The 26,622-nt window shown below is 40.6% G+C and overlaps 2 protein-coding genes across 7 annotated transcripts in view; one reads left to right on the plus strand and one right to left on the minus strand.

The window, feature by feature from the left end:
• UBAP1 (ubiquitin associated protein 1) overlaps positions 1–10,482 on the plus strand; it is a 72,824-nt gene extending 62,342 nt beyond the window's left edge. For both annotated transcript variants that reach the window (XM_067744626.1, XM_067744630.1), the window contains one exon: positions 10,269–10,482. In XM_067744626.1, the coding sequence (XP_067600727.1) occupies positions 10,269–10,334 (66 nt within the window). In that variant the 3' untranslated portion in view covers positions 10,335–10,482. The remainder of the gene's footprint in view (positions 1–10,268) is intronic.
• The window catches only part of KIF24 (kinesin family member 24), a 60,106-nt gene that overhangs the window by 5,989 nt on the left and 27,495 nt on the right, over positions 1–26,622 (minus strand). For all 5 annotated transcript variants that reach the window (XM_067744623.1, XM_067744622.1, XM_067744621.1 and 2 more), the window contains 7 exons: positions 25,928–26,025; positions 21,932–22,147; positions 18,821–18,908; positions 11,409–11,530; positions 10,475–10,580; positions 4,739–4,810; positions 2,923–3,032 (listed from right to left, as the gene is read on the minus strand). In XM_067744623.1, the coding sequence (XP_067600724.1) occupies positions 2,923–3,032; positions 4,739–4,810; positions 10,475–10,580; positions 11,409–11,530; positions 18,821–18,908; positions 21,932–22,147; positions 25,928–26,025 (812 nt within the window). The remainder of the gene's footprint in view (positions 1–2,922; positions 3,033–4,738; positions 4,811–10,474; positions 10,581–11,408; positions 11,531–18,820; positions 18,909–21,931; positions 22,148–25,927; positions 26,026–26,622) is intronic.

Below are 26,622 nucleotides of genomic sequence, written 5' to 3' on the forward strand. Positions count from 1 at the left end.
AGGATTCAGTTGCCAAGATCAGAGTCTCTCACTCTGTGATACCTAAAACAAAATACAAACTGTAAGAATTTGGATTTACAAGGAGACATCAAGTAAAATGTGACTCTCCAGTAGTTTGTTCGTAGATTCTGTGTTGAAATCCCCTAGGTGGGAGCAGTACTTCTGCCTGGGAGCTCCCAGAAAATGTCTTTTCCATTGTTTTGATTTTAATCCACTCAATAGTAGCCAAATGACCCCTCTGGCCATTACTGAAGACCAATATAGTAAACCTGACACTGAGACTTGACTTAAATCTTCCTTTTAGGTCTGGGAGGCAAGGCAAGCAGATAACACAGTAAGCAAAGAGACATAGGATGTGACTAAAGACACGTGAATTGTGTCCTTGGGCCTTTGCTGAGGTATTGCAGTAGGGCATACATCCACGGAATGGGTCGAGAGGTCCCACAGCAAGTCTAGATGGTTCCAAATTACTTCCTGTTATAAAAATCTGAGCTATTAGTTTTGTTAAAAGAGAAACACCAAAATCTCCTCCTAGCAGTCATAGTAAATAATTCTCGAAACCTGAGGGTGCCGGAAGAAATCTTACAGATAATTTTTGGTCGTTGATGCTAAAGGCTTCCAGGGTACTCTACCTTTTACCAAAATCACTCCTGTTACTGAGTTCTCTTCTGATACACCTGTTAGGGGTCCAGCTGGAACTTTATTTTTGGACTATTTAGCAACATTCTTCTAGTATGTGCAGAGATGAAAATTTTAAATCAGAGGAAAATTTTAAATAAGCAATACAATCATCCTCATCCTGTGTGTGTATGGATTGTTACCAACAATTAATTTGAACACATAAAACAAATGACTTTCATATTTATTTTCAATAATTTGTCAGACTGCTTTAAATGAAAGAGATTATTTCTATTATACTTATTCTATTTTTTAACCAAAATTATTTCAAATAATTTCCCAATCGTACTCAATGCATCCCCTCTGAGAAAGGGTTACTTTCATCCTCCGTTACTGAGGCACTGAGAGGAAAGTCTTGTTCTCTGCTCCTTAGTGATGTTCTTACTTCAAGTACTTGATATGTCTGTGATTTGGGGAGTGAATGGGGTTATGAAACAAGACTGACTTAGGGTTAATAATTGTTGAAGCTGGGTAATGGATACATGGGGGGAAAGAACCTGAAGCCATACTGGTTTTTGGGGAACAATTTTGGATCATCCCATGTCTTCTATCTGATCTCAGTCTTCACTGTCTTCTAGTAGTGCTAGGGTGCTGGCATTAGGAAACCATGCAACAAGAAAACCTCCTCGAGGAAACTTATGCCTATTATAGGCATACTTCATTTTATTGTGCTTTGCTTTTTGGATAGTGCGGTTTTTTTTTAACAAATTGAAGGTGGGTAGCAACCCTGCATAGAGCAAGTCTATTGGTGCCATTTTTCCAACAGCATTATTTTTAAATTAAGGTATGTATATATATATTTTAAAATCACTTTACTGTGATCTTTGATCTATTGTGGTGGTCTGGAACCAAACCTGCAATATCTCCACAGTATGCCTGTAATATTACTATTGTTAAAGTTAACATATAATGAGTGCTCACTATTTGCCAGGTGTGGTGCTAAGCCCTTCAAACATATCGCATCAGTGATTCCACATAACTGTTATATGAGATAGGTGCTATCATTATCCCTGTTCACATTAAGGAAACTGGGGCCCAGAGAAGTTGCAAATTTGTCCAAGACCACTCAGCTAGCTAGTGGCAGAGGCAGGGTATTGGCCCAGATAGTCTAACTCCAGAGTCCACTCTGGTAGCCACTTTGTAAATGATCTCTCCTATTTAAATGAGATAAGGTACACAGAGAACCTCACTCAAGCCCCCAAGCCCAGGAGGAGCTCCTCCTTTCATTCACAAATATATATTACACATCTACTAGGTCCCAAGTACTGTCTGGGCAGGAGAGATACAGTGGAGAAAAAGATAAGGTTCCTGTTCTCACGGAACTTAGATGGTGGCTTCTCTTTCCTTCCCAATGAGTTTCATTAAATGCCATGGATACTAAAGATTCTTCAACAGTAATTAAAAAAAAAAAACCCAACAGGTTCCCCTCAAATAGTTTGTTATCTTTGGAGATGGATTCTTGGGAGACTGAAGAGGAGGTGTTGTAAGACACGACCAGCAGCAAAGCAGCCAGAGGAAAGAATGGTAATGAGAGCATTTTCACACGTGAAGGAGACACGTGACCCCAGGGTAAGAGATGGGAGGGACCCTGGCAGATACCAAAGTCACTAGAGCCCTGACCTGGCAATAAGAGGTGCTAGTTCTGCCACCAACTCCCAGTGAGCCCTATTAATGTTTCCACCCTTTTCTGGGCCTCAGTTTCTCCTTCTATAACACAAGGTTGGTCTCTTCTGGACCTACACAGCTCTGAGTACTTCTGCCTTGACAAGTAATAGGTATTCTATCCCTAATAATTAGAGCTGAGGCTAGCAGGAAGAAAACCTCACTAAGCCTTCTACTCTGGAGAAATATTTCATCCCCCGCTAGCCATTTAAACGCCACTGATGGGGAATTCCCTGGCAGTCCAGTGGTTAAGACTCCACGCTTCCAATGCAGGGGATGCGGGTTTGATCCCTGGTTGGGGAACTAAGATCCCACATGCCACGCAGCGTGGCTGGAAAAAAAAAAAAAAAGCCACTGATGGAGTTGTCTCCTAAACAAAGGAGCGTGTCACCTTCCTCTTGTCACATTCACGCTTGTAAAATGGCAGGGCCTCCTACGTCACATTCTCCAAATGACCAATTGCACATTCCCCTGGCAGTAGAATTACTGTCCCAAGAACAGGCTTGTGGAGCTGAAGGTCAGATCCTTGTGTGTGTATCACACACACATACACACACGACCCGCCACCTGAAGGGGACTCACCGGTCAGCATAGCGCAAGGTATTCAGAGTGTGTTCGGTGGCCACATGGCTTGGCGAGATGTTGGCGATCATGCAGGTTTTGGCATTGCCAATGAAAGAGTCCTTCAGAACCTGTTTGAAACAGAAGGCAGGTCAATGAAGTCAACTAACCAAGGGCCTACTGACTACTTACTGTGTGCAGGACACTGGGCCACAGTCACCCTCACCCGCTTCTACGAAAAGGTAATTCACAAAAGGAGAAACACAGTCAATAAACAAAAGGTACTCACTTCACCACTAATCAAAGAAATGCAAACAAACCATTTTAAAAAACTAAAATTTTTGCAACTATAAGATTAAGACTCATACTACCCTGCTCTGCTGAGGGTCTAGGGAAAGGGCGCTCTTGTACACTGCTACACTGCCTGTATACCGTGTAGCATGAATTGGTACATGCCTTTGGGAGGGCAGTTTGGCAATATGGTAAAAATTTGGTAAAAAATGTTCACACTCTTGGTTTGGCAATCACACTTCCAGGACTTTATCCTAAAGAGATAATAATTGCTCAGTTGATCCCCCCCCAAAAAGTATACACAGGATATTCGTTACCTTATTATAATAGTAAAATTTGGAAAATCTACAAGTCTATAAACAGGTAACAAACTAAATAATTGTAAACTGCATACAACCATAAAAAATAATTATGTATATATGTACTTAGGTACCTGGAAAGATCTAAAACTTATGTTTGAGTGAAAAAGGTATATTATTCTGTAAGTGGATCCATGTGTGGAATTATTTTTTTAATTAAATAGGACACAATTTCTGGGGATGGAGGACATGTTTTGAAAAATAACAAAGCCAATGTCAGAATCAGGACTAACCACCTATAAGAAGGGTTTCCTGGATCCCTGGTTGAAATCATGTTTGAGAAGAAACAATCTAACCCAGTTCTGACTAGTAAGGAGCTATGTTATTATAGGTTCTGCCCCAGGTCCTGTGGGGCTGCCGATCTAGCTGCACAGGGTGAAAATCTCTCCCAGAATACAAAGATCCTCACCTAGACTGCCTTCTACCTAGTCTGTCCCTACTGTGCATAGGATTCGGTGCAGAAGGGAACCAGGGGCACCCATAACTGTCTTCACAGCTGTTTGTACCTAGGCAGACCCCTCCGTGGGCCACTCTTCTGCAGCCATTACAGATGCACACTTATTGGCGTTTCCCATTAATAAAGAAGCACATTTTCGTGACAGAAAAACGGAAGAAAAAAATTACTTATGGTTCTACCACTCAAAATAATCAGCGAACACATGCATAATTTCTGTGAAGTTTTTTCTTCTCATTTCATATTTTTAAACTATAGATCTTGGTCATCTTTCCTGTCAGGACATGTCAAAAATCTATCTCATTCTTTTTAACTGCAGCTATTATTTTTTGTCTTGAAACACTGGTCTAAGTCTTACAACTAAGAAAGTACCAAGTACAGCTGCACTATCATCCCCTTCAGAGGCTCAGAGACTCCACTAAATCAACAAGGTTTCTTTACATTAGAAATAAGCAGAAAGCTGGTGACCACTGCTGCCCCGCAGGGAGCCTGGCTGCTTCGTAGTGCAGGTATCCCTGCCCGAGGATGCCCCTTTCTTCTCCAAGACTGAGAGCTCCTGGAAGGAATGTGACTCCTCCCCCTCCTCTCTCTGCCCCCTCCCTTCCCCCTCCCCCCTCCCCCACTCCAGGGAGCATCACGCCTTGCTGGCAGTGGATGCTCTGCTGAAGGAATAAATGAATGGAAGAAGGAACACATGAGTGAACCAGAACTCAAAGCTCATATATAACTTTACCTGAGTTAATTTGCTTTGCCTGAAAGGAGTGTGAGTGTGTTCCTGATCCAATGCACGGATACATTCCTTCAGCTGCAAAGTGGTAGAATAATAAGCACATCAAATATCACATGCAAAGTGAGAATAACAGATCATATTTTTCTTAAGTAAATCACAGTCATGCAATTCCCAAAAGGAAGTCAAAATGCCGTGCTAGTTTCTCGTTCGACAAGAAAAATCAAGCTAGACTGGGAAACATCATCCTGTGCTAGCTGTGCCTAGTTAAGCCCCCCCCCCCCCCACCAATTTAAAGGCTGTGATCCTAGAATTAGCCCTGATAGTGTAGAACAGACAAACCCAGGGACATTCCCACAGGTCCCAGAGTCCAGCTTACATGGTGGCAGTTCTGGCTTGCCAGCTCCCTTTCTCTCCTCTTCTCACACTCTTCCCAACTACAAGATGCACTTAAATAGAAAGATACTATACTACTCCCCCGCCTCCCTGCTCACACATGCACACCTATAGGTATGGACTCAAGTGCAGATTCAAGTTGTCTGGATGGGACAGGAGAAATTCTAGAGTCAGAGCTGGGAAGGAACAGAGAAATCATCTAGGTCTACCTCCTCATTTAAAAACAAGGGGGGACTGTGGCCCAAAGGCAAGGGCATGTCACTTGCTCCTGGGCAGAGCCCCTCAAAGAAGTGCTCATTGGATATCACTAGTGCTAGCAGAAACCTGCATATGTAGATCTCTAGGGGCAACATGCCTATCAGAAAGAGCAGGGGTTGGGGGGACAGGATCAGGGAGGAGAGATCTTCTATTCCTGAGTCCTGCATCTCCGCTAGGCGGCAGTAAATGAGAAGAAAGGCAGGGAAAAGAATGGAAGGAATCCCTTGGCAGTGCCAGTTCTGGGAGTTCACCAAGAACAGGTAATTAGCTTTGAGAGTCTGCTGTGGCAGCAGCTACAGATGCCCACAACTAACTCCTCTCTATCTAAGAAGCTGCCGGGTTATAAGAAGGTATAAGGGAATTTCCTCTTTTATTACAAATCAGTCCAATATCCCCAAACTTTAGCACTGGGAAGATTCTCTAGAAGGGACGAGCAGGTACCCAAACCTGGTCCCTGAGTTACACCTGCCCCTTATGTACTCAAATCCAAGTGTGGCTATCAATTCTCTATGAGCCTTTGGGTCCCTTTAGCCTTGAATCAGAATGGAAAGTAGACTTTACTAAACTCTAAGGGAAAACCAAGGGAAGTACCCAGGAAAGAAAAAGGGGCACCTCTGTGCACCTCACAAAGCACAAGATTTTGATCCTATTCTATAAGGCTTGTTCTCAGGCCCCTTTACATGCTATCGCCCATGTGAGACAGACACAGTCAAGCCCCAGAGGGTTCTCCGACTTCACAGGTACTTCTTGGGTTTCTTGGTTAATTCCTGGACCATAAATTTAAATATGAGAATCAAAGATTTCTAGCTAGAGGCTGTGGACCCTTGGCCAATTCACTTAACCTGAGCTTCAGAATCCTGATCCATAAAGTGGGAATAAGAGAACCTGCTTTGTTGTGAAGGGTAAACTGACTAGCATATATAGTACATGCTCAAATATATTGGTTCTGGGGCTCCTTGGAGAAATGGTTGATTCCAGGGCTAGGGCAGGGAAGAGTGTGTGACACCTTATAGTGCCAAAAGACAAGGAGCTGCTCAAAAAATGATGGGGGCATGTCAAAAGGATACAGAAACCAACCTGAAAGAACTCCCAATGGCCATCTGGGATAATTTGAGCAAGAAAATAAATAATGATAGAAATGGATTCTAATTTAGCAAATAAAAGAAATATCCATTTACTATTATAACTAAATAACCAAATAAATAAATTAAAGAGAAAAAACAGCTCTTTCTTACAGTAGCATTCTAACTAATTAATGTAGAATGATGAACATAGAAAATCCCATCAGGTAAACACCACAGTAATAATTGTTGCAGGTAAGAATCATCAATGGATACTAAAATTAGGCAGCAAAAGTGTGATGTAAACAGGATATTTGCATAGTTTCAAAGTATCTCTCCATAAGATACTTATTACAAAGGGAATAATCATAACTTTACAGTGGAGTAATCTAGCACAAACCACCTTAACTCAGTGATCAAGTTTAACATCACCAGTAATAAGACATATTGACTGATACAATACACTGAGAAGTATACAACTTCTGTGGTATTCTTGCTAAAAATTCATTATCTCAATCTAATAATGAGAAAACATTACGCAAACACAAATTCAGAGACATTCTGCAAAATAACTGGCCAGCATTCTTCAAAGGTGTTAAGGTCGAAATTGACAAAAACTGAGGAGACTACAGACCCATGATAACTAAATGTAACATAGAATCCTGGACCTGAAAAAGAACATTAGTGGGACTATTGATGAAATTCAAACAAGGTCTGTAGATAGTTAATAGTATTATATCAATGTTCATTTCCTGATTTAGATTACTATAGTTATGTAAGATGTTAACATTAGGAAGGCTGGGTGAAGGAATGCTACATGTTTATTTCTGTAACTTTTTTAAAATCTAAAATTATTCAAAAATTTTAAACAATAATAAAAAGATGCTGATTCTCTCACCTCTCTCAGCCTCCCAATTTATCCCTCATGAGGCCTGGAAATAATGTGTCTAACTGGAGATTTCAGTTCTGATCAAAAGGACTTAAATACTGTGGAGGGGCACAAGACAGGACTATGCATCTATAAGAAGGAATGAGGGTCTCTGTACACAGCCATGGAGTGAGCTCCAGGATACTGTTAAGTGCAAAAAGTAAAGTGTTTACAGTATGCTATCTTTTATTTTTTCCCTCCTGAGAAAGGGGTGAATACAAACATATATATTGGTAGAAAATCATTATCTAAGGGGAGGGAGGTAACAGGATTGGAGGACAGGGTTGAACACTAGACTTTTCTGAATGTGGCTTATTTTATAACTTTAACTCAATACAAAATTGGTAAGCTTAAACACACAGAGAAGAATTATTTAAAGTGACTTTGCAACACAGTATTATGACTGTACATCCCTAGTGGGATACAATTTAAGGGTAAAAAGGAAACTGCAAAGAAATCTTAATCTGAATTCAGTAATCATATTATGAGTAATATTAACATGATTTGGGTATACATATGTATTGAAGTAGAGCAAATAAATTATATTAATGTTGTTAGGAACTAAGAATTTTAGCATAAGAGAAAAGGGAGGGAAATATAAATTTTAAAAAGTTAAGCAAAAATCCTGCAGTCTTAATTTTGAATTAATTTATTAGTATGAATCCCTGATATACTTTTACCTTTAAAAAAAAATATCTAGGGCTTCCCTGGTGGCGCAGTGGTTAGGAATCTGCCTGCCAATGCAGGGGACACGGGTTCGAGCCCTGGTCCGGGAGGATCCCACATGCCAGGGAGCGGCTGATCCCGTGCGCCACGGTTGCTGAGCCTGCACACTGGAGCCCACGAGCCACAAGTACTGAAGCCTACGCGCCTAGAGGCCCAGCTGCGCAACGAAGAGTAGCCCCTGCTTGAGGCAACTAGAGAAAGCCGCGCGCAGCAACAAAGACCCAATGCAGCCAAAAAAAAAAAAAAAAAAAAAAAAATTCCAAGCTCTGTCCACCAAAAAGGCCTAGTAGCGAGGACTAACAGTGGTAGTAAGTACCACTAGCACTCTAAATGGTCTCTAAATACCATTTCCCTCTAAAAACCAAGGCTTGTTGAAGAAATGGCTGATTCAAGGTCTGGGGAAAGAAATGTACAAGATGAGCCTACAACATCTTGTCATACCAGAAAGACAGAGACTAGTAGGAACATATTTGAAAAGACTCCCACTGGCCAAAAATGTGTAATTTAAGAAGAAGAAGAAAAAAAGATGACAATGTTTATAATAATATGAAAACAAACAAAAAAATAAACAACAACAACAAACTCATGGTCATGTTTAGGTTACCAGGACATCAACTCATTCTGAAAACTGGTGAGTGAAGGCAAAATATCAAGCATTTATCTTGCCTCTGTTGTATGAATTATATTTCAGGATAATCAGATAGTTGGGGGAAAGTTCTTTCCAGTTAATAAATAAATACAGAAGGAATATTAGAATTAGAATATCACCATTTTGGAATCCCTAATGAAGCAATGGATAAAGGTAATAATGCTCATTGACAGCTGCTAAAACCATAAGGTGAAAAAGGTTGATGGGAAATAGTAATGGAGGAATTAGAGTGATAACACTTCAAAATCACAAAAAGAGATAATAGACATTCTGTACCTCCTGATGTGTTCCTATAGAAAGTGTAAGAACTACTCATGAATTATTCTTGCCAAAAAAACAGAACTTAAATCTGATCAAGGCTCTAGATCAGCATTTTCCCAATCAAAATCTGTGAGCCACAAATACAAACCATATATGTAATTTTATTATAATAGCCATATTAAAAAGAAATATAACCATATTAAAAAGAAATAAAACTAGTATGTATAAAATAGAGAATAAGAACCTGCTGTATAGCACAGGGAACTCTACTTAATTTCGCTGTACAGTAGCAACTAACACAACATTGTAAGACAACTATACCCCAATAAAAAAAAAAGAGAGAAAAAAATAAAAAGAAATAAAACCAGATGAAATTATATATTAAACATATAATCTTAATTGTATATTATATTAAATATATAATCTTAATTATATATTTTAGTTAATCTGACACATCCAATAATATTTTGGCATGTAATCAGTATGAAAAAATATTAATGATATCTTACATGCTTCAACGTGTAATTTACACTTAGAGCACATCTCAATTCAGACTAGCCACATTTCAGGTACCCAATAGCCACATGTGGCTTAGTGGCTCCCATTTTGGACAGCACAAATATAAATCTTAACCACTTTATAGAAAATAGAGGATAGAGTACCATGTTAAACATCAACATGGAATGCAGATAGCCTAATCCAGAATGTAGGAAATCTCATATGTCAAGTGACTGAGTTTTCTTCAACAAATACATTAATATTAAAAAAAGAGAGAGAGGGGGAAGAACTGATATGGCATGAAAGAGGAATATCAACCAAAAGCAATCCGAGGATCTTGTTTGTATCTTGATTTGAATAAATCAACTGTAAAATGACATTTATGGGACAACTGGTAAAATTATAACACTTACTGGATAACAGGTATCATTAAATAATTATTTCTTTAGGTGTGCAATGGTATTATGTTATATTAAAAGATAAGAGTCCTTATCTCTGAAATACATCATTAAATATTTGTGGAAGAAATGACATGATGACAGGATTTGTTTTAAAATAATCCAACCAGGAGAAGGAAAGGGTTGGTTAGATTTTTCACATGTTGAAGCTGGGAGACAAGTATTTGGGAGATCATTATACTATTTATTCTACTATTATATGTTTGAAAAAATAATTTTAAGACTTGATGAGAGGGAGAAAGTGTACCTAAGTTAACCATTCAAGCAACTGCAGAAATACTTCTCTGTTCCTAATTGTCAGGGATTGACCAGAGGAAGAGAAGGCAGGGAGAGAAAGAAGAGTTGTCGAGAACTGCCAAGAATCTGATTGGGCACCCTTCGTCTCCGTCTCCAGCCTTGGAATTCCACTGCCTTATTCCACCCCACCCTCTCCTACTTTGTCTGCATGTAAAGAGGGGCAAAATCTCTCAAGAATGATTTTTAGATTAAAGGTTTTGAACAACTTACAGCCAGAAGACTCTGGTTTATTTCCGCACCTTCCATCTTTGTCTGTCTATCTGAGTCTCTGGCATCTGCTGCTCTTTCACTGCCAGCCAAGTCAATAAAAGAGATCCTAGAGAAAAGACACAGCAAGGATGACTTCTTTGGGGCTTTGGTTTATTTTTACATCAGCCAGCATTTTGTGAACCCAGCAAGAAATCAGCACTGACCCATCCTCAGGAAAGTAAAAGATATTACTGTCAGCTTTCCAAAAGTATTGCAAGATTCTAATCTGTCAGTTACTGCTGGCACTGTTCACTTAGATCCTTCTGTTGGTTTTAATCATTTGTGAGAAAGTATGACTGAAATTAATTAAACATTCTTCCCATAAGGCTAAATGACCACAATGCAAATCACTTAGGTGACCACTTAGATAATTAAATAGAAACTTCCGTGGGCTGCTTTCCAGCAAACCCCACCCCCCGTAAAAAAAAAAAAAAAGACTCATTACTCAGAGGTGAGATAGGTTCATCCATCACTGTGGCAGAGTTTGCTAAGATAGCACCAGAAAGGCAATGAATGTACCCAGTTGTCTTATGGCTTCTTTCAGGAAGGATGGATTAATTTTCTTTCTTTCTTTTTTCTTTTTTTTTGCCTGTAAGCTCTCTGAGATGCATTTCCTACTATTCCTCTGCTGATACTGTTTTTCACATTAGAAGCAATCAATGTCCCTTTTAATAACTTAGGGTTGACCAATAATAGGTCATTACTTCATGGTTAATCAACTGATGGCACTTTAGTACAATGATTTATTTCAGAGTTAATAACTCTACTGTGTATCCCTGTAAGATATAAATAAAGAACTCCACAGTGGCAGGATGTCCTGTTGTTGACAACACATATTTCAAAGTCACATTAGGGAAAGGCACACAATGCGATTCCCTGTGTATTTCCAGCTCACCTGCCAAATGTCCTCTTGGCTGAATCTTTGATCTGAATTTGGATGATAGCATGAGAGCGGGAGGAGTCTGCATTAACTCCAGTGGCCCCAGTGCTGCGCTCCTTGCTGCCCTTCAAGATCACCTGAAAATAAAATCCACAGGGTGACTTCTGCAAGGAGTAAACAAAGCCCTCTGGCTCCTAAGAGTCGGCTGAGAGCAGTAGAGACCAGACATATAGCTTTGTCAGTAGACTGCAGTCTTTTCCCTCTATGAGGAAAGTTGCCTAAACTCTAAATCATATAGAATAAGTACCCAAGAGCAATGAAAACAATGTGGAATACTAATCTTGGGGGAGAACATTCAATAGCTCAAGAGCTAATTTACTTCTTGATCTCATATACTCTTTTTAATATCTTTGATGGATTTAACCTGACTAAAATCCCCAGGGCATAACTTGGCTCCAAAGTAAGGTCCCATCATACCCATCTGTTGTAGTAACCGAAGCAAAGGACAGAAATGTGCATCACAGAATGAATGATCACATCCACCTCTTCCACCACGATGCAGTCATAAAGGAGACCAGGACTGATGTGTGGGAACATGGAAGTGATGAGTTATCACAATTGCCATGAGCCCATGATTTCCCTTGAGACCACTGCCCCTCCAAATGGGAGTAAAGGCTAACTCGGGTCCCTCTGGCCACAAAGGAATGGGGGAGAAGAGGTGAAGCCTCAGGAATGGCCTCAAGCCACTGAAAACACAGCCATATAAGAATATCCTAGGGAGGGTGGGAGGAAGGGAGACGCAAGAGGGAAGAGATATGGGAACATATGTATATGTATAACTGATTCACTTTGTTATAAAGCAGAAACTAACACACCATTGTAAAGCAATTATACTCCAATAAAGATGTAAAAAAATATATATATATCCTGCCCTGGTTTGGGGGAGTGTTGATTATTGAGAATCAAGAAGGTGAAGAACTTTAAAAATATTTGACAGGATCCTCACAGTAGCCTAAGGTGAGGTGAGTATGATTATTATGCCCAATTTACAGCTGAGGAATAAATTCAAAGGTTGATTTGCTCACAAACAGCTGTTTTGTGGCAGAACCAAATTCCACATCTAGTATGTCTGATTCCAAAGCCCATGTAGCTTCTACTACACTGTGGGGCACTTAGGACAAATTCATCTATTTTGCAGTGAATTAGACTAAGAAAGTCCTATTTAATTTTTTTCTCAATCTCTCAGAAGTTTAGTTTTTATCATATTGAACATAGCTACAGTTTCCAGATTAAAGAGTCCAAAAGTTGACAGAGTCAAACCTTCAACAATAGTCCATAAAATATCTTAACAAACAGGGGTAGGTACTTTTTAAAAAATTAACTAATAATAAATTCCTCCATGGCCTAAGCAATAGTTATGTCTCTAAAGATTATCAGTGAGATTCAGAATTGTATTTTAGAATCAAATTTAGAATCAAATTTTAAATGCACTCATTTTGTATATAGCTTGCTTAAAGTTTAAAGGGACTATCTGATGAATCCTTTTGTAAAGAGCAGAAATTGTTAATTTACAAAACTGGATTATCAACTGCATGGATAGCATGTTGCTGCTAATCAGAAATCAGAAGAATTAGAGCAGTAATCCCTTATACTGGGTGGGGCAACTGCCCCCCCCCCAAAAAAAGCACTGATAACTAAACCTGGATGCTGGCTAGGTCACTTAAGGCCAAATCTATGACTGAACCATATAGTTTGTCTGGCTATCTATCTATCTATCCATCTATCTATCTATCTATCTATCTAACCACCCATCCATCCATGCCTCGCTGCAAGGCTTGCCGGATCTTAGTTCCCCAGCTAGGGATTGAAATCGGGGCCACTGCAGTGAAAGCACAAAGTCCTAATCACTGGACCGCCAGAGAATTCCCATGAACTATCTAGTTTAAATGCACTTCCTCATCCTGGCCTTTCTCTATCACTCTGATTTCATATTTTCATAGATTACAATGCAATGATGAGGGATTATTTTAGATTTGTATTAGTCTTTTGTATCAAACTTCTTTTTCATTAGAAAAGAAAGACATGCTTACTGGGGAAAACTTAGAAAATACAGGAAAAATATAAAGAAGAAAATATATACCTTCCATAACCCCAGAGTTAACAAGATTCTGGTGCATTTCCTCCCAGGGTTTTAGGGGTCTCAGAGCTCTTTTGATATATATATATATGTCTTTTACAAACCCCATGAAGAGACAGGGGAGATCTTTTAAATGCCTACATTTGTGAATTGTGTAAGCAATATGCTTGATGGATAAAGGAACAATCACAGAGAAGTTAAGTGGCTTATCCAAGGTCACACAGGCAGAATATGGTCAGGCTAGGGATAGAAGCCAGGTACCCTCTGCCACGTGTAATCAATGATGCTACTTCTGCTGGAATATGATGAGAGCTCAGAGAGGCCTTAAGGCCATACCTAGTCAGGAACTGTGGATACTAACAGGAAGCTCAAGGGGTGACCTTGTGGTTCATCCCCAGGGGAGTCAAGAAAGACTGTCTTCTGAGGTTCTATTATAGAGTTTTATACTTGGCTTTTCATTGTGCCATGATGTACTAGATACCTGTGAGTGCATCTCAGAAAATCTAACATGTTGAGGTGACTTTTCCTGACTAAATGCCTTTTAGAGAAAACATGAAGGAATTTTTGGTCTATGGTCCAGTTTCCTCAGCTTCAGTAACAGTCTGCAACCACCATGTTTTTCAGAAACTGTGGTATAAAGCAGCTGAGCTCTGAGGAGTAAAAATGAGGCAGTCTGTGAAGATCATTAGATAGACTTTTGTAAATGATATACAACTCAAGTGTAGCAGTTAAGAGTGAAATCTGAAGTTAAACTGTCTGGGTTTACATGCCAGCTCTGACAATACAGTTGTTTAAACTTTTGCATTGTGAGAACTTTTACAAATCACTTAACTTTTCAGGGCCTCAGTTTCTTATCTATAAAATGGTAATTTCATAGGTTACTTTTGAGGACTAAAAAGAGATAATACGTAGTATGTAAAGCACTTAGTACTACGACTGGCACATTATATGTTCTCAATAAATATTAATTAAAGAAAATATACTGGGCTTCCCTGGTGGCGCAGTGGTTGACAACTTGCCTGCCAAGGCAGGGGACACGGGTTCGAACCCTGGTCTGGGAAGATCCCACATGCTGCGGAGCAACTAGGCCCGTGGGCCACAACTACTGAGCCTGCGCGTCTGGAGCCTGTGCTCCACAACAAAAGAGGCCGCGAATAGTGAGAGGCCCGCGCACCGCGATGAAGAGTGGCCCCCGCTCGCCGCAACTAGAGAAAGCCCTCGCACAGAAACGAAGACCTAACACAGCCAAAAATAATAAATAAATAAATTTTTTTAAAAAAGAAAATATACTAAAGAACTAACATATTTTTCTTTTTTTAATGTATTTATTTATTTTTGGCTGCATTGGGTCTTCGTTGCTGGGCGCGGGCTTTCTCTACTTGCGGTGAGCAGGGGCTACGTTTGTTGCGGTGCGCAGGCTTCTCACTGCGGTGGCTTCTCTTGTTGTGGAGCACGGGCTCTAGGCGCGCAGGCTTCAGTAGTTCTGGTTCACGGGCTCTAGAGCACAGGCTCGGTAGTTGTGGCACACGGGCTTAATTGCTCCGGAGCCTGTGGGATCTTCCTGGACCAGGGATCGAACCCGTGTCCCCTGCATTGGCAGGCGGATTCTTAACTACTGTGCCACATGGGAAGTCCCAAGAACTAACATCTTTGTGTAAACTTCCAAAACTTAAACTATTTCTTTTAAAAAATGTAGGGACTTCCCTGGTGGTCCAGTGATTAAGACTCCGTGCTTCCAGTGCAGGGAGCATGGCTTTGATCCTTGGTCAGGGAACTAGGATCTGCACAGCAGGAAGCGAAGCTTCATCTGCCGCTCCCCATCACTCACATTACGCATTATCACCTGAACCATCCTCCCCCCACCCCCCATCCCACCCATCCATGGAAAAACTGTCTTCCATGAAAGCGGTCCCTGGTGCCAAAAAGGTTGGGGACCGCTGCTTTAGACAAATCATGTTATGTGAGTAGTAAAATGGGGACCTGCTACAATAGAAAGTAGAGACAACTATGGAATTCTGTGGCACTGGGAAATATTCAGGGACTTTTTTGGGGGGGGGGGTACGCAGGCCTCTCACTGTTGTGGCCTCTCCCGTTGCGGAGCACAGGCTCTGGACGCGCAGCCTCAGCGGCCATGGCGCATGGGCCTAGCCACTCCGCAGCATGTGGAATCTCCCTGGACCGGGGCACGAACCCGTGTCCCCCGCATCGGCAGGTGGACTCCCAACCACTGCGCCACCAGGGAAGCCCCAGGGACTTATTAATAAGAATAATAGACATGACAAATTTAACTAGCATCACAGTAAGCATTATATGTATATTATCTCATTTCCTTCTCTGTCACACAACCCAATCGTCTGCTAACATCCACATATTTCGGGCTCAGAAAGGTAAAGGATGTGCTCAAGGACACACGGCACTGGGACCCAGCTCCATCCAGACTTTAATCACGAAGCTTCCTGCACAAATACCAAAGACAGGCTATGAGCACTTCAGTAGGGTAGGCACTGTGTATAGACTAAGTCTCTATCACCGGCATACAACTGAGGCTTATCTAGGGGAAGCTCTTACTCTGTGGGCCTCTGCTACCAACTACAGCCAAGGCAATGTTAAAACACGAAGCAGATTTATTAGAAGTTCACGAATGGATACCTATAAGTACATGAACTGTCTGTAGGAATGACTTAAAAGCCCAAAAAACTCTACAAGGGAAAAAATGTCCATCATTTATTTGCCTGACAAGCAAAACCTTGATTCCAAATCTGGTTGCATCAGCAAGTCCTCTGTAAAGGCAGGGAAGTCCTGGTCCCTGCATTGGTAAGACCGGGTAATAAAATACACCTGGAAGGAGAAACTTCTTGGAGGAAGGACAATCCTGTGTGAAAAATGAAGCTGCCAGTTGTGCAGGCAGGTAACAAGTAGCCATGCCTGAGTGAGCCTGAGGGTGATCTGCGATGGTGACATACATGAAGATGACACCTGAGGGTGACACTTGAGCAAACACATAGGTGATACCTGAGTGAGCGTGAATGGTGACACCTGAGAGAGAGTGAAAGTGTGACACCTGAGTTGGCAAGTGCTGTTGTTTCAAGTCAGTAAATGTTTATGAGGGTAACCATGTCAGATATCCATAATTTATATCAACTTTCCACCTTGATCTCAGCTGGCTTCCTTCTTGTACAACCTCGTATGTATTACAGACTGAGGGTATCAATGGCAATAATATGTCCACTAACAAGAAACTTCTGCTTGTCTTAGAAAACACACCTTAGGATAGAGCAGTGCCATAAACTCTTCCAGGGTGAGAGTGATTTGACACCAGATTGCCCACTAACATAGTTATGACCCATAGCCAAGGAAAAGGGACTTCTTTTTAGTGTTTGATCATTTCCCATTCAATTGGTCTAATTTCCAAGGACAACAGCATCATGAGGACCAACTCTCCTGAAACTCCCAGCCAAATGAAGGAACGACTAGGGGAGGTAGCGGCAAGAGGACCACAGGGAATAGGTGTGTAAGAAACAATTTCCTCAGGACTCTGCAGTGGAGGGAGCTCTGGACAGGTTAAGAATGGTCAACAGCCTCGGAAGAACCCTTCAACATGTCCCACACACCTCTGTTCTGTGCCTGCCTTTGCAGTCACTAGAAAGGGGCTCTTAGGTGCCTGCCTAGAACAGCCACACTAAGGTGCCATCCTTGGATTTTGGATACCAGGATTCAGGAATCTGATAATCACATAAATACAAGGTTCCAGCCCTTAAACAAAATTTACCTATTTGTCCCAAGAAAAAGAAACTGTTAGAGGGCTTCCCTGGCGGCGCAGTGGTTGAGAGTCCGCCTGCCGATGCAGGGGACATGGGCTCGTGCCCCGGTCCGGGAAGATCCCACATGCCGAGGAGCGGCTGGGCCCGTGAGCCGTGACCGCTGGGCCTGCACATCCGGAGCCTGTGCTCCGCAACGGGAGAGGCCACAGCAGTGAGAGGTCCGCGTACCGCAAAAAAAAAGAGAAACTGTTAGAAAAAGACACGTATTAATGGTGGGCCACCTCACCATTTCACACACCCAAGTCCCTGGAGGGATGTACTGTGAAGCTGTTCTAAAGGTGGGTATTGTCAAGTACCCAGCCTGTCCTTCGAGCCCTCTCCCTTTGACTCTAGCCAGGCTTGTTGGATATACTAGCGTGACTATGATGGCTGCATGTTAGAATAACCTTGGGAGCTTTTAAAATAATACCCATCTTCATACATTGCTGGTGGGAATATAAAATGGTGCAGCCACTTTAGAAAACAGTTTGGCAGTTCCCCAAAAAGTGACTCAGCACTTCCACTCCTAGGCATATACTCAAGAAAACTGAAAACGTACGTCCATACAAAAACCTGTACCTGAATGTTCATAGCAGCATTATTCATAATAGCCAAAAGGTTGAAACAACCCACATGCCCATCAACTGCTGAATAAAATATGGTATATACATACAACAGAATATTATTCCGCCATAAAAAGGAATGAAATACTGATACATTCAACAACATGGATGAACCTTGAAAACATTTTGCTAAGTGAAAGAATGCAGAGACAAAATGTTGCATATTGTGTGATTACATTTATATGATATGGCCAGAATAGGTAAATCCAAAGAGATAGAAATTAGTGGTTGTCAGGCACCAGGCACAGGGGAAATAAAGAGTAACTGTTAATGGTACAGGGTTTCATTTTGGTGTGATGAAAATGTTCTGGAATTTGATAGTGGTGATAGCTGTACAACTTTCTGAAAATACTAAAAAAAAAAATCACTAAATTACATATTTTAAAAGGGTGAAAAAAGCAGATTTTAAAATACCTTTGGAATGATACACAAAAAACTAAAAAATATATCAGGAAAAGGGAATGGAAGGAATATTTTCATTGTACTTTCTGAATTTTGAATCCATGTGAAGGTATTACCCATTAAAATTTTTATTGAAAATAGAATATTTCTCTCCAGCAGCCTTTACCAGAGCCCACTACCATAAAAATACACATTAGCAGCTTTTGAAACTGGCTCAGAAGTATCCTCTCATGCATTAGGCTCTCCCACATGCCTTACTTCCCACTATCAAGGCACTGAGACAACAACCTTGTAGAGAAAGGAGCCAACCTCTCAGAGGAGGATTCATATTTTATAAGTGTGAAATGGTATGTTTGTCATCGCCCTTTGCCTAAACCTGAGTCCATTATATTTAGGAGATAGCAAAATGAAGTCTTCCCTGGTACTTAGGCTGCTACAGTGGGGTAGTAAAGGAGGAAGAATTACCTCTAAGAGAAGCTCCACACTATCCACCTGAAGTTCTCGCAGTCCCACTATCTGTACCACATGCTTGCTATCTTCTCTTGCGAAGAGCCTGTGGGTGCAAGAACATGGTTGGTTTGGCAGAGCTTCAGTAACAGACTCCCCAGAACCCAACCCACCACTCCCCATTAAGTAGCAGTTTTGCTGTTTGTGTGGGATTGATATGCATTCTCCTCACCACCCCCCACACCTCCTGATTCCAGCCCCAGGCTTCAGAGGCAGTCTTTGATTGTTTTAAACAAATCAGCATCTTTGGCTACAATGAATAGAATGAGCATTTAAGCCAGACCTATGCCAATCAATGGATGGTGTATTCCTGGCTACAGTGATTGGTTCAGGAGTGGATATGGGATCTTCGCTGGTCCCATCAAAATAAAGTCCTAGTCTCTGGTTGTTAGGTGCTCTCTTTTTCTCTCTAGAAGTGAAAGCATGTGGCCCTGGGAGCAGTGGCAGCCATTCTACATCCACAAAAGAGACAGTTTTGGAATGATGCTAATACAATGGAAGGTAGAGCAGAGAGATGCAAAGAAACCGGGTCTCTACAACATCACTGAACTGCTAGAGTATAAAGACCCTAAGGCTTGACTGTCCTCTAGGCTTTCTAGTTACACGAGCCAATGGCTTCCCTAAATGCATAAGCCAGTAAGAGTGGGGTCTTATTTTACTAAATACTTGCAACATAAGGAGTCCTGATACATTTTCTAAGGAAGCAAGGAAGAGCTGGTGTTGCACCTGAAAGTCTCAGGCCTGCGTGTAACAAAATGAATGGTTACGGTCTACCATCATCACTGAACCAGATCCACCAAGGGGCATGTATTGAATCTATCAAAGACTCTAAGATTATTTTCTCCCTTAATAAGATACTGATTGCCAAATAAAATAAAATAAAGTAAAATAAAATAATGGAGTTTCACTTCACAGCCAAAAAAAGATTTTCTCAAAAAATTTTTTTCTCCATCTAAACCTTACCCCAAGTTTCCAAATTTTTACAGAAGGATAGGAAAACAGCCTCACCAATGCCCTTGATCTCTTAGAAGACAACTCTATTGGAACAGTTAGGCTTCTGGAATAAAAGAAAGATCTAACTTTCAGAGCCTTCACATCACTCCTGAACATACTTCCCAGGCCCCAGAAAAGTTCCTAATGAATAGCCTAAACTGCACTGCTGTATTTTTAAATCATAGAAGAAAGAAGTATATTTTTATCACTTTTTATGCAAAGATAAAGACAACTTATCTTCTACTTTAAAGAGTTAATTTTAAGATCTTTAAACTTTGGTTTCTAGTTTAAGAGGTAGACTGAGCACATATACTTCTATCTACCTTTGACAAAGCCCCTCTTATAGAAAATATATTTTATTTTAAAAACAACAGGATAAGTCATAACAGCTCTAGGCAAACAAGAAAGAGTATTATCAATGGAGCAGGACATTTCAGAAGTCTCAGAAAAGCAGGAAATAAAGAGATATTAGCCAATTAACCAGAGACATAAAAATTAAAAAATCCCACAGCTCAAGACACTTGGAGAATAAGTGTGGGTATTCCCTAGTGAGCCCTAGAGAAGCTTTAAACCCAGGAGTTAGCATATTCCCATCCCCTTGGCTATTATTAAAGAATGTAGAAATAACAGGACTGTATATTGGGGTCATTCACTAAAGAACTGCACTCGAAAACAGCTGGATATCCTGACTGTCCCTTCACACAAAGAAAAAAAAGGCGCGCGCACGCGCACACACACACACACACACGCACACACACACACACAAACAGTGGCTTTTATTTTCATGCTAACTGTTCTTTAAAGGAAGTGGCCATTCTGACTGGAAAGGGCTCCTAATAAAAGGGTATTGAGGCTTGAAAGAGAAGCTGTGATGGAGCTAACCTGAGGCTTCAAAACCAACACAGAGAGAGTAGAAAAGAAAAGCAAGTCTTCCCCAAAGCAACCCCAAAGTAGCACCCTTCTTTATCTGGCAATTGTGTCATGACTGAACCCCCAACACCTGTACATTCTCTGAATTGTGGCATACTGAAGGTCCCTTTTGTTGAAATAGTCCATAAGATGGTGGCCTGCCTAAGCCCACTCCAGTGACTTCTCCAGTTATGCTACCCAATACTCTAGTGCCCCTCTATGACGGGGGCCGCCCTATCAATGCTCTCCACGAACCGGAGCTGCTCCTCCACCCCTACTCCCCATTCCAGTGCTTTCCTGGAGCACACGAAACTTGCACGACCTTTTGGACAGCTCTGTAGGGGCTTAGATATCTTTGCTGGGGGCTAGTCTCTTTCACTGATTTGGTTTCCCCAGACTTCCACCATGCTCAGCCTCAACTCACTCCTCTTCACCTGGTGTGGCTGCTCCCAACATGTCTCAGGTCTGGTTAATTCTGTCCTGACAACCTCTTATCCTTCCACTTCCCCTGTTCCCTCTCTCTCCTCCCTGTTCTCCCAGTCAGTTGATACCTCCACAACTTTGTGGCCTCCTACTCAGTTAAAATCATCTGTTTCAACCTAAACAAAACTTTATGCCAGAAAAATACAATAGGGATTTAAAATCAGTTACTGAATTTCCGAAGTATTGTATTATGTGGCAAGGGCAATAGGTTAAGCCTTATAAGAGTTAACGTGAAGAAAAGATTTTCTTTTCTTTTTACTGATATCAGAAAACTATCATTAAGTTTACCCTAAGATTATTGAGAAGAAAAACAAGAGGAAGTGGGAAACATTATAGTTCTTCCAGTGCAACAATAGGTCAAAAGAATAGGAAGGGATTTAAGTATATGTTGCTTTCCTGACTTCCTGAAATTATAATCTTTTTCACAGACCAAAATAAAAGGGATATAGTTTTTTTGATGAGCATTAGGATATTGATCACTTAAAAAATACTAATGGAAGGCTAGTTTATATTCTTCTTTAGCTGAACTGACAGTTTGAAAAAAATATGCATCTGATTCAGGAGACTCTCATTTCACAAAAGGGCATAGTGTACCAAAGCCTCTGATTAAATCCCATGATTCAGTGGGACTCTGGCTTAAAACAATAAAGAACAGATTTACAGTTTCCTACTCATATCCAATACCTTTTTCTTCTATTTAGGAGGTCATAAAGCTGTCCACAGTAGATTTCATAGAAGCTGATCCACACAAAACAGTGCCTTCTTGGCTGGGACATTTCTAGTTGTCTGAAGATATCTTTGGCAGCCAGAGCATACAGTCCTGGGTTCTGATGAGTTCCTATCATGGTATAGGTCTTTCCGGCACCTGTCTGTCCATATGCGAAGCAAGTGGCATTGCCTCTGGGGGAAGAATCATTTGTATTTACTTTTAAATATTAAGAGAAATGCTAATCTACACACAGATTTTTTTTTTTTTTTTTTTTTTTGTGGTATGCGGGCTTCTCACTGCTGTGGCCTCTCCCGTTGCGGAGCACAGGCTCCAGACGCACAGGCTCAGCGGCTCCGCGGCATGTGGGATCCTCCCGGACCGGGGTACGAACCCATGTCCCCTGCATCAGCAGGTGGACTCTCAACCACTGCGCCACCAGGGGAGCCCTACACACAGATTTTTAAATGACAAAAGTCAGGTGGAAAAAGAATCCTTGACAAAATTCAGCTAGAAAATATAGAGCCCTTTAAGGAGAAGAGGGCTTTACATCATAAAAACAAGGGAGGAGGAAAAAAATTCTCAAAGCAGTATGTGAGATTTTTTTACTAGGAATTTTTTATGGAACTGGTAAGACCATAAGACAACTCTAGAAAATAAGGAAACAAAGACCTCATGTTAGGTGCTTTAGAGGATCCTAGAGAAAAAAAAAAATTGTGTTAATCCTGAAAGATAAGTTTGGTGAAAGAATTGAGAATTAAATACAATAAATAATAGAAGATCATACGATAAACAGGATGGTAGTGACCACTCATATGAATACTAAGGAAGTTTAGACAGAGGTAAAATCAACTTAAGTAAAATATTCGAAGGACTCAGAAAAGAGATCTTAGGGCCTCAGTTTTCACTTTCATTGATAAGTTACTGGACTACTTGATTTCCAAGATCCCTTCTAGCCCTGATGTCCTATGATTCAAAGTGGGAGTCACTATTCTTGCATGTGGATACGTGCACGTACACACAACCTGTATGAGTGTGAAAAAATGCAAAATAAGAGATGGACAGAAGAGTTGGGAGGCCAACCTGCCAGCCAAAGTATGTTTTAGGAGGAGATGAGGCCAAGATCACCTGAGTACTGTGAGGTCCTACGTACTATGTAGCCCTAGTACTATGTAGTACTAAGTAGAGAGTGAACATAACATTATGCAGTCAGTAGCTATTGCAGACTATTGAACAGGAATCACATGGATTAATGATAAAAGTAGCTACTTGCAGCAAGAAAAAAATTCTATGTATGGACACAGGGGAGGGAGGCTGGAGGTGGGCAGAGAGAAGAATACATAGAAGGACATGAAGCCAGATAGAAACCAAAGAAAGAATGATATGACAAGAGCAAAGTAACCATGGAAGTGTGAGAATCAAGAGATGGGAGCTAATCAGATTTAAGCTGTTAAGAAGCAGAGACCGGTTTACTCCTTGTGTTTTAAACCATGGCTCTCAGCAGTGTGGGCACTTGAATACACTGGCAGACACAGTTAGGAAAAGAATTACAAGAGGAAAATTTGAACACACTGAAGAAGAGCTAGCAAAATGAGAATAATAAAGAATAATATCCACCTTATCTTCTGAACATTTTCGTGATGAACTTTTAAAAAAAAAGATGAAGAAAGCTCTTATTACACTTAACAAGAACTAACCTAATAATTTCACCTAACTTGCAATTCTCTTTTTACTAATGTCTTAACATTCTAACTTATTTTAGAAACTTGCTCTCTAAAAAAGCACTCCCTAAATTTGGTGCATAGGAATTGAATCTGAAAGAGATTTCACTTTTTAAAAACATTTATTTTAATTAATTAATTTATTTTGGCTGCACTGGGTCTTAGTTGCGGCATGAGGGATCTTTTACTTGTGGCATGCAGACTTCTTAGTTGCAGCATGTGGACTTCTTAGTTGTGGCATGTGGTCTTCTTAGTTGCGGCATGCAAACTCTTAGTTGTGGCATGCAAACTCTTAGCTGCAGCATGTGTACAGGATCTAGTTCCCCGAGCAGGGATCGAACCCAGGCTCCCACTGTTGCAAGTGTGGAGTCTTACCCACTGGACCAGCAGGGAAGTCCCCAGAGACTTCAGTTTAACCTGCTCATGGAAAAAAAAAAAGTAACTTCTACACAACAACAATAAAGACAACACAGGGATTTCCCTGGTGGCGCAGTGGTTAAGAATCCGCCTGCCAATGTAGGGGACGTGGGTTTGATCCCTGGTCCAGGAAGATCCCACATGCCATAGAGCAACTAAGCCTGTGCGCCACAACTACTGAGCCTGAACTTTAGAGCCCACGAGCCACAACTACTGAAGCCCGTGTGCCCTAGAGCCCACGCGCTGCAAAAAGAGAAGCCACCGCAATGAGAAGCCCACGCACTACAACGAAGAGTAGACCTCTCCCGCTGCAACTAAAGAAAGCCAGAGGGCAGCAATGAAGACCCAACACAGCCAAAAATAAATAAAAATAAAAAAAAAAAATTAGGGACTTCCCTGGTGGTTCAGTGGTTAAGAATCCGCCTGCCAATGCAGGGGACACAGGTTCGAGCCCTGGTCCGGGAAGATCCCACATGCCGTGGAGCAACTAAGCCCGTGTGCCACAACTACTGAAGCCCGTGTGCCACAACTACTGAATCCTGTGAGCCTAGAGCCCATGCTCTAGGGGAAGCCCTAGAGAAGAGAAGCCACTGCAATGAGAAGCCCGTGCACTGCAACAAAGAGTAGCTCTCACTTGCTGTAACTAGAGAAAGGCTGCGCGCAGCAATGAAGACCCAATGCAGCCAAAAATAAATAAAAATAAATTTATAAAAAAAAAACATCATTATGCTATGCAAAAGGAGCCAGGCATAAGATATATATTGTAATGATTCTGTTTCTATGACATTCTAGAACAGGCAAAACTAATCTATAGTGACAGAAAGCAAGTCAGTGGTTATATAAGACCTGGGGGTGAAGGTGGGAGGATTAACTAAAAAGGGACACATGAGAACTTTCTGGGGCGATAGAAATGTTCTATATCTTGTTCCAGGTATTGGTTACTTGGATACGTGCAACTATCAAAACTCATCAAACCTGAGTACTTCTTAAGATCTGTGCATCTTAATGTATGTAAATTATACCTCAACTTTTTTAAGTTATAAAAGTTATTTTAAAAAATAAAAGTAAAAATACTCTGAAATCAGTTACTCTAGCAGGCTGTTCAACATTTTCTACCTGTACCTGACTACATTTTAAATATACAACAGAGGCCCCTAGTACCTACTCTGTCCCATTTAATGTTTATGTGTGAATAATTATTTTAAAATTAAAATGAAACTATAGCTAGAATACATAATTCCTATTATCAAAAGTTCAGACTAACTACAACCACTTACACCTTCTTATTCTGAGGACTTTGATAAAATAATATTGTTGACAGGGACTTCCCTGGTGGTGCAGTGGATAAAACTCTGTGCTCCCAATGCAGGGGGCCCAGGTTCAACCCCTGGTCAGGGAACTAGATCCCATGTGCATGCCATAACTAAGAGTTCGCATGCCGCAAATAAGGAGTCCATGTGCTGCAACTAACGAGCCAGTGAGCTGCAACTAAGGAGGCTGCCTGCCGCAACTAAGACCCGGTGCAACCAAAAAAATTAAAAAAAAAAAAAATATATATATATATATTGTTGACAGCTTATATTTTTCCACTAAGCACAGAGAATCAATATCTTCAGTATAAATGGAAATTTTGCTGAATATTTCTAAATGCTTTGTGAATCCTATAAATAGAGACACTGAATTTTCCAGAAGAGTCTAATTTAAATTCATTAGGTCAAAACACAATTTCATGTTTAATTCAAAATAACTGAAAAACATAAGTAACATTTATAAAGAAATAAAATTTATGGAAAATAGAAAATAAAAGGCAGGAGGAGCAAATAATATCTATCGTACCCATTGAAAATATGCTGAATGAGTGGGTGAGTAGTTTTCATGTATACATCTTGATTGGTGCACGCCTCATCAAAGACTTCATCAAAATAAAAAACATGCTGAAAAAGAAATTTGGTTTTTATAGAAAGAGACACTTTCTTGATTTTCTTCATCACTATTCTAGTTAACACACGATAACAGCGCAAATACATTTTTAACTAATAGTAATTGTCCATGACAAACTTAGAGATAATAAGCAATCATTAACTGTCAAATGACAGGGCCTTCTTTTACTTGAAATCTCTGTAGACATGTTCTCACAATGTAAAAACTAAACCACACAATTTTTGTTCTCTCTTAAGGGAAGTAAATTAAAGAGTCCAACAGTGAGCCAATCTTCCTTAGGTCTAGGAGAGGAACTGAATTCTATGGAAATTATCCTCATAGCCCACCTAGAGCCAGCATATTTGAAATTTGGGGGAAATTCTAGAGGAAGATCTTTATTCCATAGGTTACATAGCTTAATTTATAATTCCATAAATATTTATTGCTCAGCTGGTAGCATGTATATTGCAGTAGGCACTTCAAGGGGCCCAAAGAAACAGACATTACCCTACCATTACCCTACTCCACAACCTAAAGATGTTAATCCGGACAAGTATACAAATGACCACAAGGTAGAAAAAATTTGAGAGATAAAGCACATGTGGAATTCA

The sequence above is a fragment of the Pseudorca crassidens genome, chromosome 7 (genome assembly GCF_039906515.1).
Source record: "Pseudorca crassidens isolate mPseCra1 chromosome 7, mPseCra1.hap1, whole genome shotgun sequence".
Classification (NCBI taxonomy): Eukaryota; Metazoa; Chordata; class Mammalia; order Artiodactyla; family Delphinidae; genus Pseudorca; species Pseudorca crassidens.